At 38.8% G+C, this 14,574-nt stretch overlaps 1 protein-coding gene across 5 annotated transcripts in view; it reads left to right on the top strand.

Moving 5' to 3' along the window:
* Window positions 1-14,574, top strand: part of LOC111869511 (double-stranded RNA-specific editase 1) — an 83,618-nt gene that overhangs the window by 46,695 nt on the left and 22,349 nt on the right. For all 5 annotated transcript variants that reach the window (XR_004513561.1, XM_033753458.1, XM_023861086.2 and 2 more), the window contains 5 exons: window positions 907-1,090; window positions 1,868-2,130; window positions 5,488-5,599; window positions 11,263-11,422; window positions 12,809-12,960. Coding sequence is in view for 4 of the 5 variants with exons in the window: in XM_033753458.1 (XP_033609349.1) it covers window positions 907-1,090; window positions 1,868-2,130; window positions 5,488-5,599; window positions 11,263-11,422; window positions 12,809-12,960 (871 nt within the window). In the remaining variant the exon portion in view is untranslated. The remainder of the gene's footprint in view (window positions 1-906; window positions 1,091-1,867; window positions 2,131-5,487; window positions 5,600-11,262; window positions 11,423-12,808; window positions 12,961-14,574) is intronic.

Below are 14,574 nucleotides of genomic sequence, written 5' to 3'. Positions count from 1 at the left end.
GGGAAGGCTGTTTCCTCATGAAGATGGTGAACATATATCACGTAAGTAGAGCAAAAATTTAATTTTAAATTTAATTTTAAAAAAATCTTTACACGCGTGCAATGCGCAAAATCATGTGAGTTCGTTCGGCCATATGACGTCGGTAGATTACATTAGATCACGCAGGAGGGAAGGCTGTCACCTTATAAAGGTTGTGACCAAAAATCATGTAAATAGAACAACAATTTATATTTTTAATTTAATTTAAAAAAAAAACTTACACGCGTGGATTCCGCGACATCATATGATGACGTTCGGCCAGCTGCCCTAACTTTTAATGACATCATATGATGACGTTCGTCCGATAAAGGTTAATCATATATAGTTTTTAATATTAGGTTTTTAGTATTGTTTTTGTGCCTGTAATGATATTATGTAGTGTTACTTGACTATATGTACGTTTGTATTGGTTTTTCTATTGGTTATGACAATTTTCACATCCTTATACTTTGTATGGATGTATGGGAATAAAGGTATATGAGTATGAGTATCAACCAACTACGCGCTCCTGTTTGTCCTTGTGGTGTGTAGTTAGAACTAAAACACAAGAAAGTAGTGTAAGTTTGTGTGACAGTTAATCCCAAAACTTGAAAAGAGGAAACATCAGAATCACTGACCTTCTTTATGTTTGAGGTTTGCAGTGCAATTTAGAAGTTCCAAATGGTTTAGAACAAAACCACATTTTCTTTGTCTCCCTGTTTGTTTTCATAGAAAGAGAGTAGATGATATCTATAAAGAATTATGATATGAATGAACTGTGAGTATCATGAGTAATATCCCTTCACATATACACCACCAGAATTGTGATGAAAATGTTTGTTTGTGTGTATGACATATGTGATAAGTTACAGGCATGTTTTGTTGCAGGCCCAAGCAAGAAACTGGGTAAAGCAGCAGCAGCGAAGGCAGCATTAGCCAAACTGTACAACATAACATTTTCACCATTCACATCACTGTTTCAGCCAAACAGGAATTTTGGGTCTCCAGGTGCTCCGCCAGTTTCCTTTGAGCAGATGGCTCTACCTCAAGTGCTTGCTGATCATATAGCCAGGTGAAACACATGTTCAGTACCCTGTGTGACACATGCATTGTTCATGTGGCTGAGATTAAGATTCATTAACTGGCAGGGAAACAGCAGGGACTCACTGTGGTACCTGTTCACATCCAGTCTGCAGTATTATAAGTTACAAAGTCTGTAAACTCTTAGCAGCCACTAGCAAGTAGGTAGGTGCTTGTTGTACGTGAGTGTGGAACTTGCTCTCTCACCCTAAGGAGAGAACATAGATTGAGGGTGTTTGAGAACAGGATGTTGAAAGTAAGAGAGAAGTGTTGGGAGGATGCAGAATATTGCATGGGGATGTGTAGTGTGTGGGGGGGAGGTAAATATTGCATACCAAATTTTTGTCAGAAGAACTGAAGGTAAGAAACCGATTTGAAGACAAAGAAATAGATGGGAGGATAGTATTAAAATGGATTTTAAGGAAATAAAATGTGACAGTATGGACTACATTTATGTGTACAGTGGCAGGCTCATGTGACATTCTAATGAATTTTTAGTTGAGTAATTATGAACTTCTCAAAATGGGCTGTACTTGATGATGCTTGAATCTATAAAGAGTTGATTGATGTTACTGTTTTGTCGCTTTGAATGCATCACAGACAGTATTCACTAGTTTGTGGACAAAGCTGATGTTATCAGACAGGAAATGTAGTGAAGAATGTTATGCAAGAATTTGATGTTTTCAATTTAGTCAAGACTTCAGCTGGGGAAACTTTATTGGCCTAGTAAGTGAAGACACTGTGAAGTAAACTGAATAACTTTTTTCAGGTTAGTGATAAGCAAGTTCACAGCTCTGATCGAGGGACAGCCAATGCACTCTCGAAGGAAGGTTCTGGCAGGCATTGTGATGACAACAGGTCCTCAGATGGAGGATGCAAAAGTGATATCAGTAGCTACAGGCACCAAATGTATCAATGGAGAACATATGAGTGTGCAAGGAGCGTCCTTGAATGACACTCATGCCGAGATCATTGCCCGTCGTTGTCTATGTGACTTTATGTACTCGCAGCTGGAACTGCACATAAATCCAGGTTTGCTGTGGGCTTCTATATGCAAGATCTGATACTGGCCTCATAGTTTAAACTGTGTATTGAATATTTTAACCTTAATTCCCTACCCTCAGCTCTTCTGCTGTCATTTGGTATACTTTTATTATCATACAGTAAGTGGTCTAATTTTTGTCAGTATAACAAAATTTTGACCAAAATTTAAGTATTCTCTCAGAATTTATGATTTTTGTATCAGTGATTGGAGTTGAGTTACAGCTTTTGTGTAGAGCAAATCTGGTGTGGGAATAAGACATGCAGCTATGTAGGGCCAGGATTGGTTACCTGGGTGCTGTTCAGAGTAAAGCAGAATTGATAGGTGCAAACAGAATTGGAAGTGTTGTTTTAGAAGTATAGCATTTTGGCCTTTTTTGTCAATGGTGTTGATGGTTGGCTGAATTGTGATATATTGAGGTGCACAAATGATGGCAAAATGAATCAGATATTAAGGCACTTGGAATATCAAGTGATGCAAAACATGAAGATATGTGAATTATCAGAGGGATGGGAGAAAATCTGAATGAACTGAAGGGTTCAGTGAATGGTTTTGGTTAAAAAATGGATATTTTAAGTGAGATAGCAAAATCAGTACCCCCTGAGCAGAATGGGATTATGAGTTTAATGGAATTCTGGGGTGGAGGGTTAAGAGAGTTGGAGCATCATCAGAGAGTGGTGTATGGCTAGTGAAGAAGAATGGGTTTACTTGTTTTTGGAATGGGGAAAAAAAATCCAAATGAAAGTTATTTTGATGCTTTGAAAATTGTGGAAGAGCTTTCATAAAGAGGAATGGGAATATGTATTACAAACAGGCATGTTACTAGTGTAGTTAGTTTAAGGAAGAAAAGAGCACAGCCAGTGTTAGTAAAATTTTCATATTTTTCAAAGATATGCAAAATGAAAATGTTTTTTTTAGAATTTTGACTGGATACTAAATTGTGTCTTTTTGATTTTGAAATGAGTTTTTTTTTGTAGGGAAAGGATATCGGATAACATGTTTATTATTAAAACCATTGCAGATAAATGTTGAAGGGTAGAAAGGAAGTAAAATTAATGGTGCTTTTTAGTTTTTTAAAAAGTGCTTAATTTATTGCTTAAAAATGAGAGCGGAGAGAGTGAACAAAGTGGTCCAGTGTGTGAGAGTGTCAGATTGTGTGCAAGATGTGGTGGTAATGAAATTTAAGTCTGAAGTACTTGTTTTGGAAGGGGGAGGGTTATATAAAAAAGTGAGAAATGGAAGATGCAAGGGCAAGCTGTAGAAATGACACTGAATAAGATACTGAGGAATAACCTTGGACAGAAGAAGGGGACGGGGAAAACAGAAAAAGAGAAATATGGCCCAAGGTAGATGCTGATAGATGTAGGTAAGTGGTTAGCTAGGACAAACATTCCGTGCTAGATATAAATAGCTTACACACACAATTGGGAAACATAACAGCAATTTGGGGTACTCAAACCACATGTTAAACATGGCCTCAGATATGGGACCATAACTGATACAGTGGACATCATAAAAACAAAGAAAAATGGAAAGCTTTTAACCTTTAAGAGCCGAAAGACACCGCATGGAGACTCGCAGTCCACTTGTGCACACAGTGTTTTAAAATCTAGTTTTAAGATAGAAATTCTTGTTCTACTTACATTATTTTTGGACACCAGCTTTATAAGTAGACTCTCTTCCCTCCTGCATCATCTAACTGAATGTTGCATGTCACTGAATGCAGAGTCCGACGTCGCAATTCATGCACTTTGTCCGTAATTAACTCTGTTTTCCACGCGAAGCACGCGCACACAATGTTAGTATCGTATTAGCAGGAAGAAGCCAGTAATGGCGATTGGTGTCCTCTGTTCATAATGCTTATAAAACATCGCAATTTCAACTATGCACCATGGCCCCTTTTCGCATTGAAGAAGTCGAAATTAAGAGGCCGCTCGTAAATAACACCATTCAGAATGCGTTACAGTTTATTCTGAAAGGATGTGGAAGCAAGGGGAGTGGGGGCATATTCCAAGAAGTGTAGCTCTGTGTGGATAGCCTGACATACGTGAATAAACAAGCAGAGTTTCATAAGGTTACGTAGGATAAGAACTTGCCCACACTCAGGTTTACAGGAAGCCAACGATGTGACTGGAGAATGTGCAGTAGTAAACATCCTCTCGTATTGCCAGATAAAAGACAGTAAGCCATTGCTTCAGCACCATACATTTATACTGCAGAAACGTTTTGTGCAGAAGCTTTATGCATTTTTGTAGACAGACGCTCAAAATTGGGGAAAAATTCTTTTGGAATCAGTGTAACAATTTTTACAGATTCTAAAATCTGTAAATTACAGTATCTGATTCTATATCCTTTCTAGATAAAAGCAGCGTTTATTTCGTTCGTTTATCACAAAAATTGTAGAAATCACAGCATTTTGAGTAACATGATTACAATTTTTATTACTCTACAGTGGCGGGCATTTAAATTAACTCCGTCCCGCTGCCATTACCGGAATTTAAATACCCCGTCCCTTAGAGGTTAAACATATTAGAAAAATACTACATATACAAAATAAGTAAAAACAAGCTACACATGTTAGACGCACACACACACACACACACACACACACACAATGAAATACATAACCTGATATTTGAAACATTACATGAATTAAACACTAGATAACAGTGCACACACCACCATCCACCTTATATAAAGCAGAATAAACCATGCTCACCACATTTACACATGACACAACAGAAGGGAATGTGCAGCACTGCAAAAGAAAGTGTGCATTCAGTGCAGTAAAAACAACAAAGTATTCTATTCATATATACTAACACACTTCATTCAAGGAATGCAAGGCAAAGTTTGATGCACACAACAAAAAACAACACATCTGATATGACATAGAAACAGCCACAATTCAAAAAGATGTGAAGGAACGTCGACATATCTTAAGAATACTATATGATTAGTGTACAGAGAATTATAATCATTAATAAGTGTTGCCTGAAGATGTCCTTGTAAAACCAAAACATGTAGCAGCATAACAACAATATGTGTGTGTGTATATATATATATATATATATATTCGGTAATAATTTTAGTAACATTTTATACATTTAACAATCATTGTATGAATTAAATGTGAATTAATGTTATTAATTTATTGCTTTATAGATGAAAAAAGAAAAAGACTATAAAACGTACATCAGTGCAACAGGATGCTGAAATATAATACACTTATTCCATTTGATTTCCCCTTGTAATAGTAACCGATTATGTATCAGTATGTGATGTGAAACTGTTTGGCCAGGTTATGTGGAATGAATTGAAATTTTAACTTCGTTTTTTAATTTCAGAAACTTCAGAACAGTCCATTTTTGTACCTCGGCCTGACAGTAAAGGTTACCGGTTAAAGGAGAATATCAAATTCCATTTGTACATAAACACTGCACCTTGTGGAGATGCAAGGTTGGTATTGATGCTAGGGTGACATGCTTTACTATCTGTGCCTTTGAAAGCATGGTGAATATTCTGCATATGGAACAGTTACTGAATTTTTTACTTGTGTTGTACATGAGAAGTGTCAAATAGTCAAAAGCCCGCAGTACTTTTCCCACATGGCCTACAGATAACAACAGAAATATTTCTCCTGAAAGCACATTCTGTCGCTTAAACATCAGCATGTCACTTGATGTTGTCTCCTTATACAAATGCTAATTAATCTATTCTGTTAATCTATTGATCTGATTGGCTGTGACAGTTGTGATGTAGGCAGCGTGCACTGATGTGTATGCATGGCGTGCAGAAGGGCAACAAGTTTGCACCATGACAATGCCACTTGGATCCTTAAGAGTGAAACTTTTGTTTTAATTCTTCTGAAAACCATTAGAGTCATGGAAGAAGTATACTTGACATACTCGTAAAATGTGTTTAATTTTCTCTTCATTGTCTTATCAAAACATTTTTCACTGAATAAATATTGTCATTTATGCTTGGGATGCATGCATAAATAAATGTATTTAGGTCTTTGTGTGAAGTGTCTGTAATTGTTGCCTGATTTTAAACAAAATTGTTATGGATCAACACATACTAGTAGTAGTACCTGTTATGGGTTTTAATGAAACTTTCTGCAGTGATTCTCAGGTTGTTACATGGCTAGAGGTAGACAGACAAACGGACATGGTAAACTAAATGGTGGTTTTTTGCAACTTTTCATTGCAGAAAACCAAAAGATATTTATTTTGATTGGCAATAGCTGCTTGAAGTAAAGTACTTCTTGTGAAGTGGGTGTAGCTGAGCTGATGGAGAAATTTCCAGTCTTCTATGGAATATTAAAGTTCATTACTGTGTTGAGAAGTGCCTCTCATTGGATTCTCTCCTGAGCTAGAGGAGTAAAATCCACGCCCTTATGTCCTGTTTCTTCACCATACATTTCAGTGTTTTACTGTCTATGCCTGACTCTCCCATTTGAGTTGCAGTCTGCCCTCACCTCCTGGATCTGATCAGCTAATGACATCATGAACGGTACAGATTATGAGGTTTGACATTCATTTTATCAGCATTATTACTTTTGATTTTATATGCATTCTGTCAACCTGACACTGAAGTAATTTAGGAATTTTACACATGTTTTCAGACTTTGTTTATTGTTTAGCCATCAGAAGTTCTCTGCTGGTGTCTGCTAGCTAAGTAACACAGTGTGCAGGGTGCTCAGCGGTGAACTTTGAAGTCATTTTGCTTCAAAGTTTTAATGTTGGTGAAAATAGAAGTTCCTCCATAGTTCTTTATACGAACCACTTCCTCACTTCATCCTTAAGGATTCACTCCATCTCCCTGACCCAGAGCCCCACATTTGTTCATCTAGTTCACGATTGTGTATGATTATATTTTACCCCAGTATGTAGTATGTAGTTGGCATGATGATTTGAGAGGCTTAGGTTGTATTTAGGAGGCTTAGGATACCAGGCCATACAGTCACTGATTAAAGGAATTATCATCACCTGTGATGACATGGCCCAAAATGTCTTCTTGCCTCTCCAAAAGGTCTTGGCAAATTTCAACCCTTCTTTTGTTTTGTTCTTTGGTGAGCTGCTTTGGGACCACTTTTGCACACACCTTCCTCAAGATCTTCAGTTAAGATTTTCCTAACAGTTTCTTTGTTGATGATCGCTTGTTCTGCTGTGCTCCTGACAGTAAACCGATGATTTTCACCCACAATTTGACAAACTTTGCAATGTTTTCTTCAGTTCTGCTCGTTGCTGGCCATCCTGATCTCTCTTTGTCAGCGAAGCTTTCTCTTCCCTCAGAAAAACGTGTCACCCACTTGTAAATTGCTTTTTTCTTCATAGTATTATCTCTGTAAACTTGCATTAACATCTCTTTGGGTTTGCTTCCACACTTGCCAAGTTTAACAAGAAATTTAATGTTCGTTCATTTCTCTAATTCAAGCTCCAAAATTCTCGTAACGGCACACAAAAACACACTCAGACAATGATAGATACCACTCAGAAAGAGACTGCCATAGATCAACAATACAGCTGTGAAATGCTGATATGCCAATGTCATCAAACACTACTGAGATTTTTGTTCACTGCTGGCTCGGTAAGCACATGTTGGCGAGTTCGCGAACTTTATTGTCAGACCTTGTATGCTGACATACACCATCTACTGACATTACAAAAATAAAGTCACTCATAATGTAACACCTCTAAAATATAGTGCTTGGATACAGAAGTATGAACTTCATATTTCATAATTCTGAACTACACAGTTGAAGCAAGAATATAAAGGTGCAAATAAATGAACACTGATTTTCCAGTAAAATATGCAGATGGTTTTATTTCTTATGTTTAACATAATTAAGTCTCACATACCATTTATGAACAACCACTCACACATGGCCATATGTCTGCCAGATTGTGAATCAAGATTTGAAGCAATGGCTTGGAATACAGATTGCCCAGAGTGAAGGGGGCAGGCATACTGTGTCTGCCTAATACAGATTGATAGTGTCCCTATTCACATGAAACTATGTATGGGACTTAAAGCATGTGTTACAAGTTCCACAAGTTACCTACATATTTACATATTCCATGAAAGTTGTTGCAGTAATCAGTAGGTGTAATTGTGGGGGCCTAATTTATAGCCCATCTTTTGCTGTGGATGATAGCTGCTCCTGCTTATGAGGGAATGTGAATAGATACAGTAAGCACCTTGTATACGGAATTCACTCAGGCTATATCCCTTAGCTACTTCCACCTCCACTCAGATGTGTTTTCTATTCTGCAACTTGCCAAGGTAAACAAATGCACCAAAATTCTTACTCCTGAGTTTCATGAAATGGCTTGTAAGTAGTGATGGTGGTGGTGTTAGCCACCAGCCTGTACAAGTCATTGAAACATCTGCATTATCAGAAGCGAGTCTGGTTCACTTGTTCCTTAGCGTGACAGACAACACTGTAATGTGGAACTGCACCTTGTTACAATAGTGTTATCAGTTTCAGTTTTCTTTAGTATCCGTTGTTTATCTTCCGTTAAAATTGCAACACTTTTTTTTACATTCTGCACTTCAACACTACATGTTTCAGCCCCAAACAGCCATCTTCAGGAGTTTTTATGTTACAGATATTTTACTAAAACTGTGTTAAAAACTGCTACACTGTTTTAATTTGTTTTTAAATACAGAATCATATTCAGTTTTCTTCTTACGTTGCTTATAATTAAGTTGCTGGCGTTGTTGCAAAGAGCCAGTAGCCACACTTCTCCCGTGTCATATGTTCACTCAAGATCAACCATGCAGATTTCATTGGAAGTTCAGGGGCTGTGTGGGGTGTTTACAGAAGTACATATATTACAGTTATATATAAATTGCAGAGTGTATATGAGAGAATAATTTAGAATTATTCAACTTTTGGTATTCACAGGGCATGAATATTGCTAAAAATTATAAATCAAGAACAATCAGAGTGTACAAAATCTTATTTTGACGAACAAAAAATTATACTTGCTTTTAATCAGACAGTATTCAGAATTCACTGATTTGAAATTAATGAGATTTTACCATAGTTTCACTTCAGTGGGAGGTGTCAGCACCATGTTTGTATGAAGAGAGCATGTATGTAACACAGCTTCTAGCGGCCTCTATAGTCTAGGGGTAACGTTCCCACCTCATGATTCAAGGTACGCGGGTTCAAACCCGGTGGAGGTCGTGGAATTTTTAAGGGCGGAAAATTTCAGGGAACAAGTCCTCCGGGAGGGACTTTAAGCCATGGGTCCCATGTCGTAGATTTACGGCATGTAAAAGAACCTCATGCCTCTAGGAGACCTCTGAGCTAAATTAGGCCAAAAAGTTTCCCGTCCAAATAGTTTCCAATGCCTCCGATAGATGGGGACGTATTAGGTACCACTGCCAGAGGATGGATGACCTCTCTGACAGAAAGGGACTAATTATTAGATACCACTGCCAAGTAGAGGGTAGAAACCTTGCTGGCAGAAAGGGGTAAAGTATTAGGTACCACTGCCAGAAGAGGGACTAACTATTAGATACCACTGCCAAGTAGAGGGTAGAAACCTCGCTGACAGAAAGGGGCTGATAGCAAGCACCAGTATCAGTAGGGGATGGAGATGATAGAAATTAAAAGGGGGATGTACAATAGACTATCAGTTGTGGTGCATGGGGAAACCCACCCCCTCAATACTGAATCACTGAACACAGCTTCTGGTAATACAAATTCCACCATCAGTGTAACTGTAGTTTATTATGTTTCACTACATGTTTTGACCCTTATAGGGTCATCCTCAGGTGTTGTTATTTACACATTTTAATCATTGAATTGTCAAGTATACAGACCTTGCAGCACAGTATGCCACATAAATTAGACAACACAACAGTAATAATCGACATCCTGGAAATAAGAACAAAGATAAATTTGTGCTTAAGAAACAGTTAAAACAAATGAATCCTACCAATAATAGAAGAATTAGATAAAAAGGTGCATGGCCTACTACAGCGACAGACACATAGCTGAATGCAGCATACAACACTTTTAAATTAATTTAAAGCCAACTTTTAATCTTCAACTTTCAGTTCAATATATATCTTGTATTTGGGGCACATGGTAGCGCTCAGTCTGTGTGCTTCCATTGAGTTGACTGGCGCTTCATTTCAGTACTGAAAAAATGCATCCATGTCTCATCCATTGTCACAATTGATGAAAAGAAAGTCCCATTCATGCCTTCATCACGTGTCAACATCACCTGGCAAATTGCCATGCGCGCAGCCTTGTGGTCGTCCGCCAGCATTCGTGGCACCCGCCTGGCAGACACTTTCCGCATTCGCATGTCTTCATGCAGGATTGTGTGCACAGATCCCATGGAAATGCCAACTTTGGAGGCGATGTTTTCCACACTCAATTGGCGATCCTCCAAAACAACTTTCTCAACTTGTTCGACCATGTTGTCAGACTGGCTGGTGCGGGGCCAAGATTGTTTTTGGTTCGTTGTCACATGACGTTCGGCCTTCTTTGAACTGTTGCACCCACAAACGCACATTTTTCATATTCATGACACCATCACCACATGTCTCACTCAACTGGCGATGAATTTCAATGGATGTCGCACCACGCAAGTGGAGAAAATGAATGATTACTCGCTGTTCTTGTAATGAAAACATCACCATTTTAGGTATCAAAAACACTCCTCACTCTCGCCCACACCACTAGAAATCTGTGTGCCATACAGTGCTGCCATCTCTGTCACACATTCACAAAGAGTGCACACGTATTTTAAACTAAACCGCATATGTCTATCTTCTCCCAGTCCTGAGAAAAAAAATCGGAGATGTTAGAACTTTAACGCCCCTCGTAGATCAGTGGTAACACTGTTTTGCCTGTAGTCCCGAGTTGTGTTAATAAGGTGCAAATCCATTTAATACAAACCCTGTTTTATAAGTCATGCACACACACACACACACACACACACGTGACAATACATTTGTGGGTAATTGCAGTGAAAAGTGAGTGTGTTGTCTTTAGTAGTTATAATACATTTATCATGAAGCATCTTCTAGGTGCCTGGCAGTGAATGTGTTCCCTTTTGTAGTCAAACTTTTCTGTTTGTTTTGTTTGGTTCAAGGATCTTTTCACCTCACGAAGCAGTGACACAAGATGATTCCATTGACAAGCATCCAAACAGAAAGGCGCGAGGACAGTTACGGACCAAAATAGAGTCTGGTGAGGGAACTATCCCTGTGAAGTCTAGTGATGGTATTCAGACCTGGGATGGCGTTTTGCAGGTAAACATTAATAACGTATGATATGCAGAAGAACAATGGAAAAGGCTGGGCACAGATGCTAGAGAGATAGTAGTAATACAAGTGGAAGCCGAGATAAAATTTGGGCAAAACTGCAATGTGCTTGGAATTCTGGTGGTGTTCATCCTTTCAGTGGAGGCCTGAGTACGTTGAGGTTACAAGACATGTGAACAAGGATTCTGCAGCAGTTACCACCTGTCAAGGTAGATTTGCCCATTTCCTGATGGTTATGGAAAGGGGGCTGTCAGTTTTTCCCTTTCTTCATATTTGTCATTTTCTTGCATCACCTCTTCCATTGTGTAATTCCTCACTGGCCCCTTTGCATGCTTCATGCATACCCCATCTTTTCCTCACACTGGTTTGCCTATGTCTGTCTTTATATACTATAAAGTTCTTATTTTCTTTCCCATCTTGGCTTGTTTATTTGTTGGTGTTTAAGGTTTCCTATGTGCTTTTCCAGCAGGGATATCTCCTACCTCTGTGGTTCCTTCCCACAGTTTTGGTATGACTTTCAGTTTGTATGTCCATATTGTGGGTTCAGGAGGTGAAGGTTGAGTAGATCCTTCTCATTGCCCCTGTTTGCAAGTCTAGGTGTGGATCCTAGACCATAAGCCATGTACACACAGACAGTGCTCCATCTGGGGCGAAGAAGGCATAGACACTACAATGGTCATACAACCATTGCTCGGCAGTGCCTTTCTAGCATGTTACCATTTCCATCAAAGGGTTCTAGAATTGCAGCTTGCTATTAGGTTTGGAATTGTTGGCATTATTCTAGAAGGATGACTTCACTCTTGACATATTCTACATATTATGAATTAACCAGGCAAGACTGGCCAGACTGATACAGGCCTCCAAAAATGATCTCTTTCCCTATGAACTATATGCTCTGATGTCTGCATCCACCCTCCTGTCAAGATGAATGGTCACCAGATTGTAAGTGGTGAAATCATCGATTTGTGGGGTAGACTTCCATTGCCTCTGTCAAAAGGAATTCACACTCATCCACCCTCACATTGGTCACAATTGCTTAACACATGGAGATTTATTGAGTGGTGACCAGGCACATATTTACACTTTGAGTAGTGTACCCCTTACTGTCTTAGATATCTTTGTGCAATGGACACGTTATGACAAAAAACAGCTTCCACTCAGGTATTCTTGTAACATAGTTTAAATGCAGGTATGAATGTAGCATGTTTGCAGTAGTTCTTATTCTCTTGTTAATGGTACCTGAATTGTGCTGATCCTTTGCCATATAAATGTGTTGAATGTTTTCATTCTCTACATTCAGACAAGTGTAACTCTGTAGTTCAACAACTGCAACAACAATTCATATCTATGAATGTAGTTACTTTCTTTATTCAGGGCCAGAGGTTGCTGACAATGTCATGTTCAGACAAGATTGCCCGGTGGAATGTTGTTGGAGTGCAGGGAGCATTATTGTCACACTATGTTGAGCCTATCTACCTGGAGAGTATTGTGCTCGGAAGTTTATTCCATCCTAGCCACATGTACAGGTGAGACAGTTGTTGCGCTTTCCAAGAATTGTGCGTGCTATATATATTGTCATTGATAAAGATTGAACATGTCATCCTGAAGTTTCGGCCAGAAAACAAGTATGGCCTACACGCAAATCAGTTCATTCTTATCCATGAAATTTTGCTCAGAATTATGATGTATGCCCTTTTGACCACACCAACCTAACTTGATTATAGTGCAGCAGTTTGTACAATAATGCTATATCCATAAACAACACACACACACATATATATAAGCTGGCAATATTATTAACATGCATAGAACACTAATTTTTTTTTCAAACCAACCTGCAGTTTTAGCAGAAGCATGTGACAGGACATTCATTGCATTGGTTAATTGAGATGTGCCATACAAAAACATGACTTACAGAACTATTAAGTTCATTTGAATCTCATATTTTCAAGATTGAATAGTAAAAGGAAAATTCTCCATCTCGTTTCAGATGTCACTTTTTCATTCTTGAACCTCGGGGATTTTCTGATGGCTGTTTTTGCTTTGCATGTCAGGATCATGTCAAAAGGGATCTTCCCTGAGGGGAGATGAGTTCCCTCTCCTCCCTTTAAGGGTTACAGATCCACAGGTTGTTGTCGTGAATTTGAATGCTGTGTTTACACACACACGCACGCACCCCCCCCTCCCATGTGCGCACACCATGTCATTAATCCATTTTATGCTTGTAGCATGTTCATATTAAAAATTATGACATTCTATGCTAACTAGTGTTGCTGGATGTAAAAACAGTGGTAGGTCATGTCAAGAGAAGAAGTATTGTTTTGAAATGGAGTGACATATCAAAAAGTATCAGTCACTGTAGAAAATGTGGATAATGGTATAATTTATTGCAGTGAAAGAGTTGGTTTGCTTGTGACAGTTCTCATGTTCCTATTTCTGAGATTCTTGTCTCATACTGAAAAGGTCAAGTTCATTCTTGCACATTGCACTCTGTAAGAATATGGCCACTGCAGTTGATTTTATGAGCTTCAAACTGACGTTATTCATGCAAAACATTATATCCTCTGTTTTATACTTCACACACACACACACACACAGATATATATATATATATATACAGTGCATACAATCAAGTGCGCGCCGCGGCTGCAATTTGCCGTGAGTCATACCACCGCAGAACGGATGCAACTCCTCCCCGCGACTGCAGTGCTCCTACGCCGATGGTCGCATAATCGGAACCCGAGGTTGCATTAAACAGTCAGTCTTTGTCTTGCTGTGGAAGTGGAGTGGAATGTTTACAGCTGTCGACAGACGGTGGAAATGAAGTTCACTATTAAACAGCGTGTGTTTATTGTCGAAACTATTGCAAGGAAAAACATTTACAGAAAATTCGCACGTAGGTTTCGTCAGAAATATCCTGACTCGCCAGTTCCCACAAAGTCGTGTGTAAACAGGCTTCTGAAAAAGTGGCGGGCCACAGGTTCAGTGAGTGACAAGAAGAAGCAATCGAAGAGAACTGTGCTGACTGAAGAAAAGGTTAAGGATATTCAGGCAAGATTACAGATCAGTCCTCGAAAATCGTTAAGACGCTTAGCACAGGAAACTGGTGTTTCGCTAGGATCTGCTCGCACAGCCACAAA

Source organism: Cryptotermes secundus, unplaced genomic scaffold (genome assembly GCF_002891405.2).
Source record: "Cryptotermes secundus unplaced genomic scaffold, Csec_1.0 scaffold10, whole genome shotgun sequence".
Classification (NCBI taxonomy): domain Eukaryota; kingdom Metazoa; phylum Arthropoda; class Insecta; order Blattodea; family Kalotermitidae; genus Cryptotermes; species Cryptotermes secundus.
This window is presented reverse-complemented; position numbering and strand designations above follow the sequence as displayed.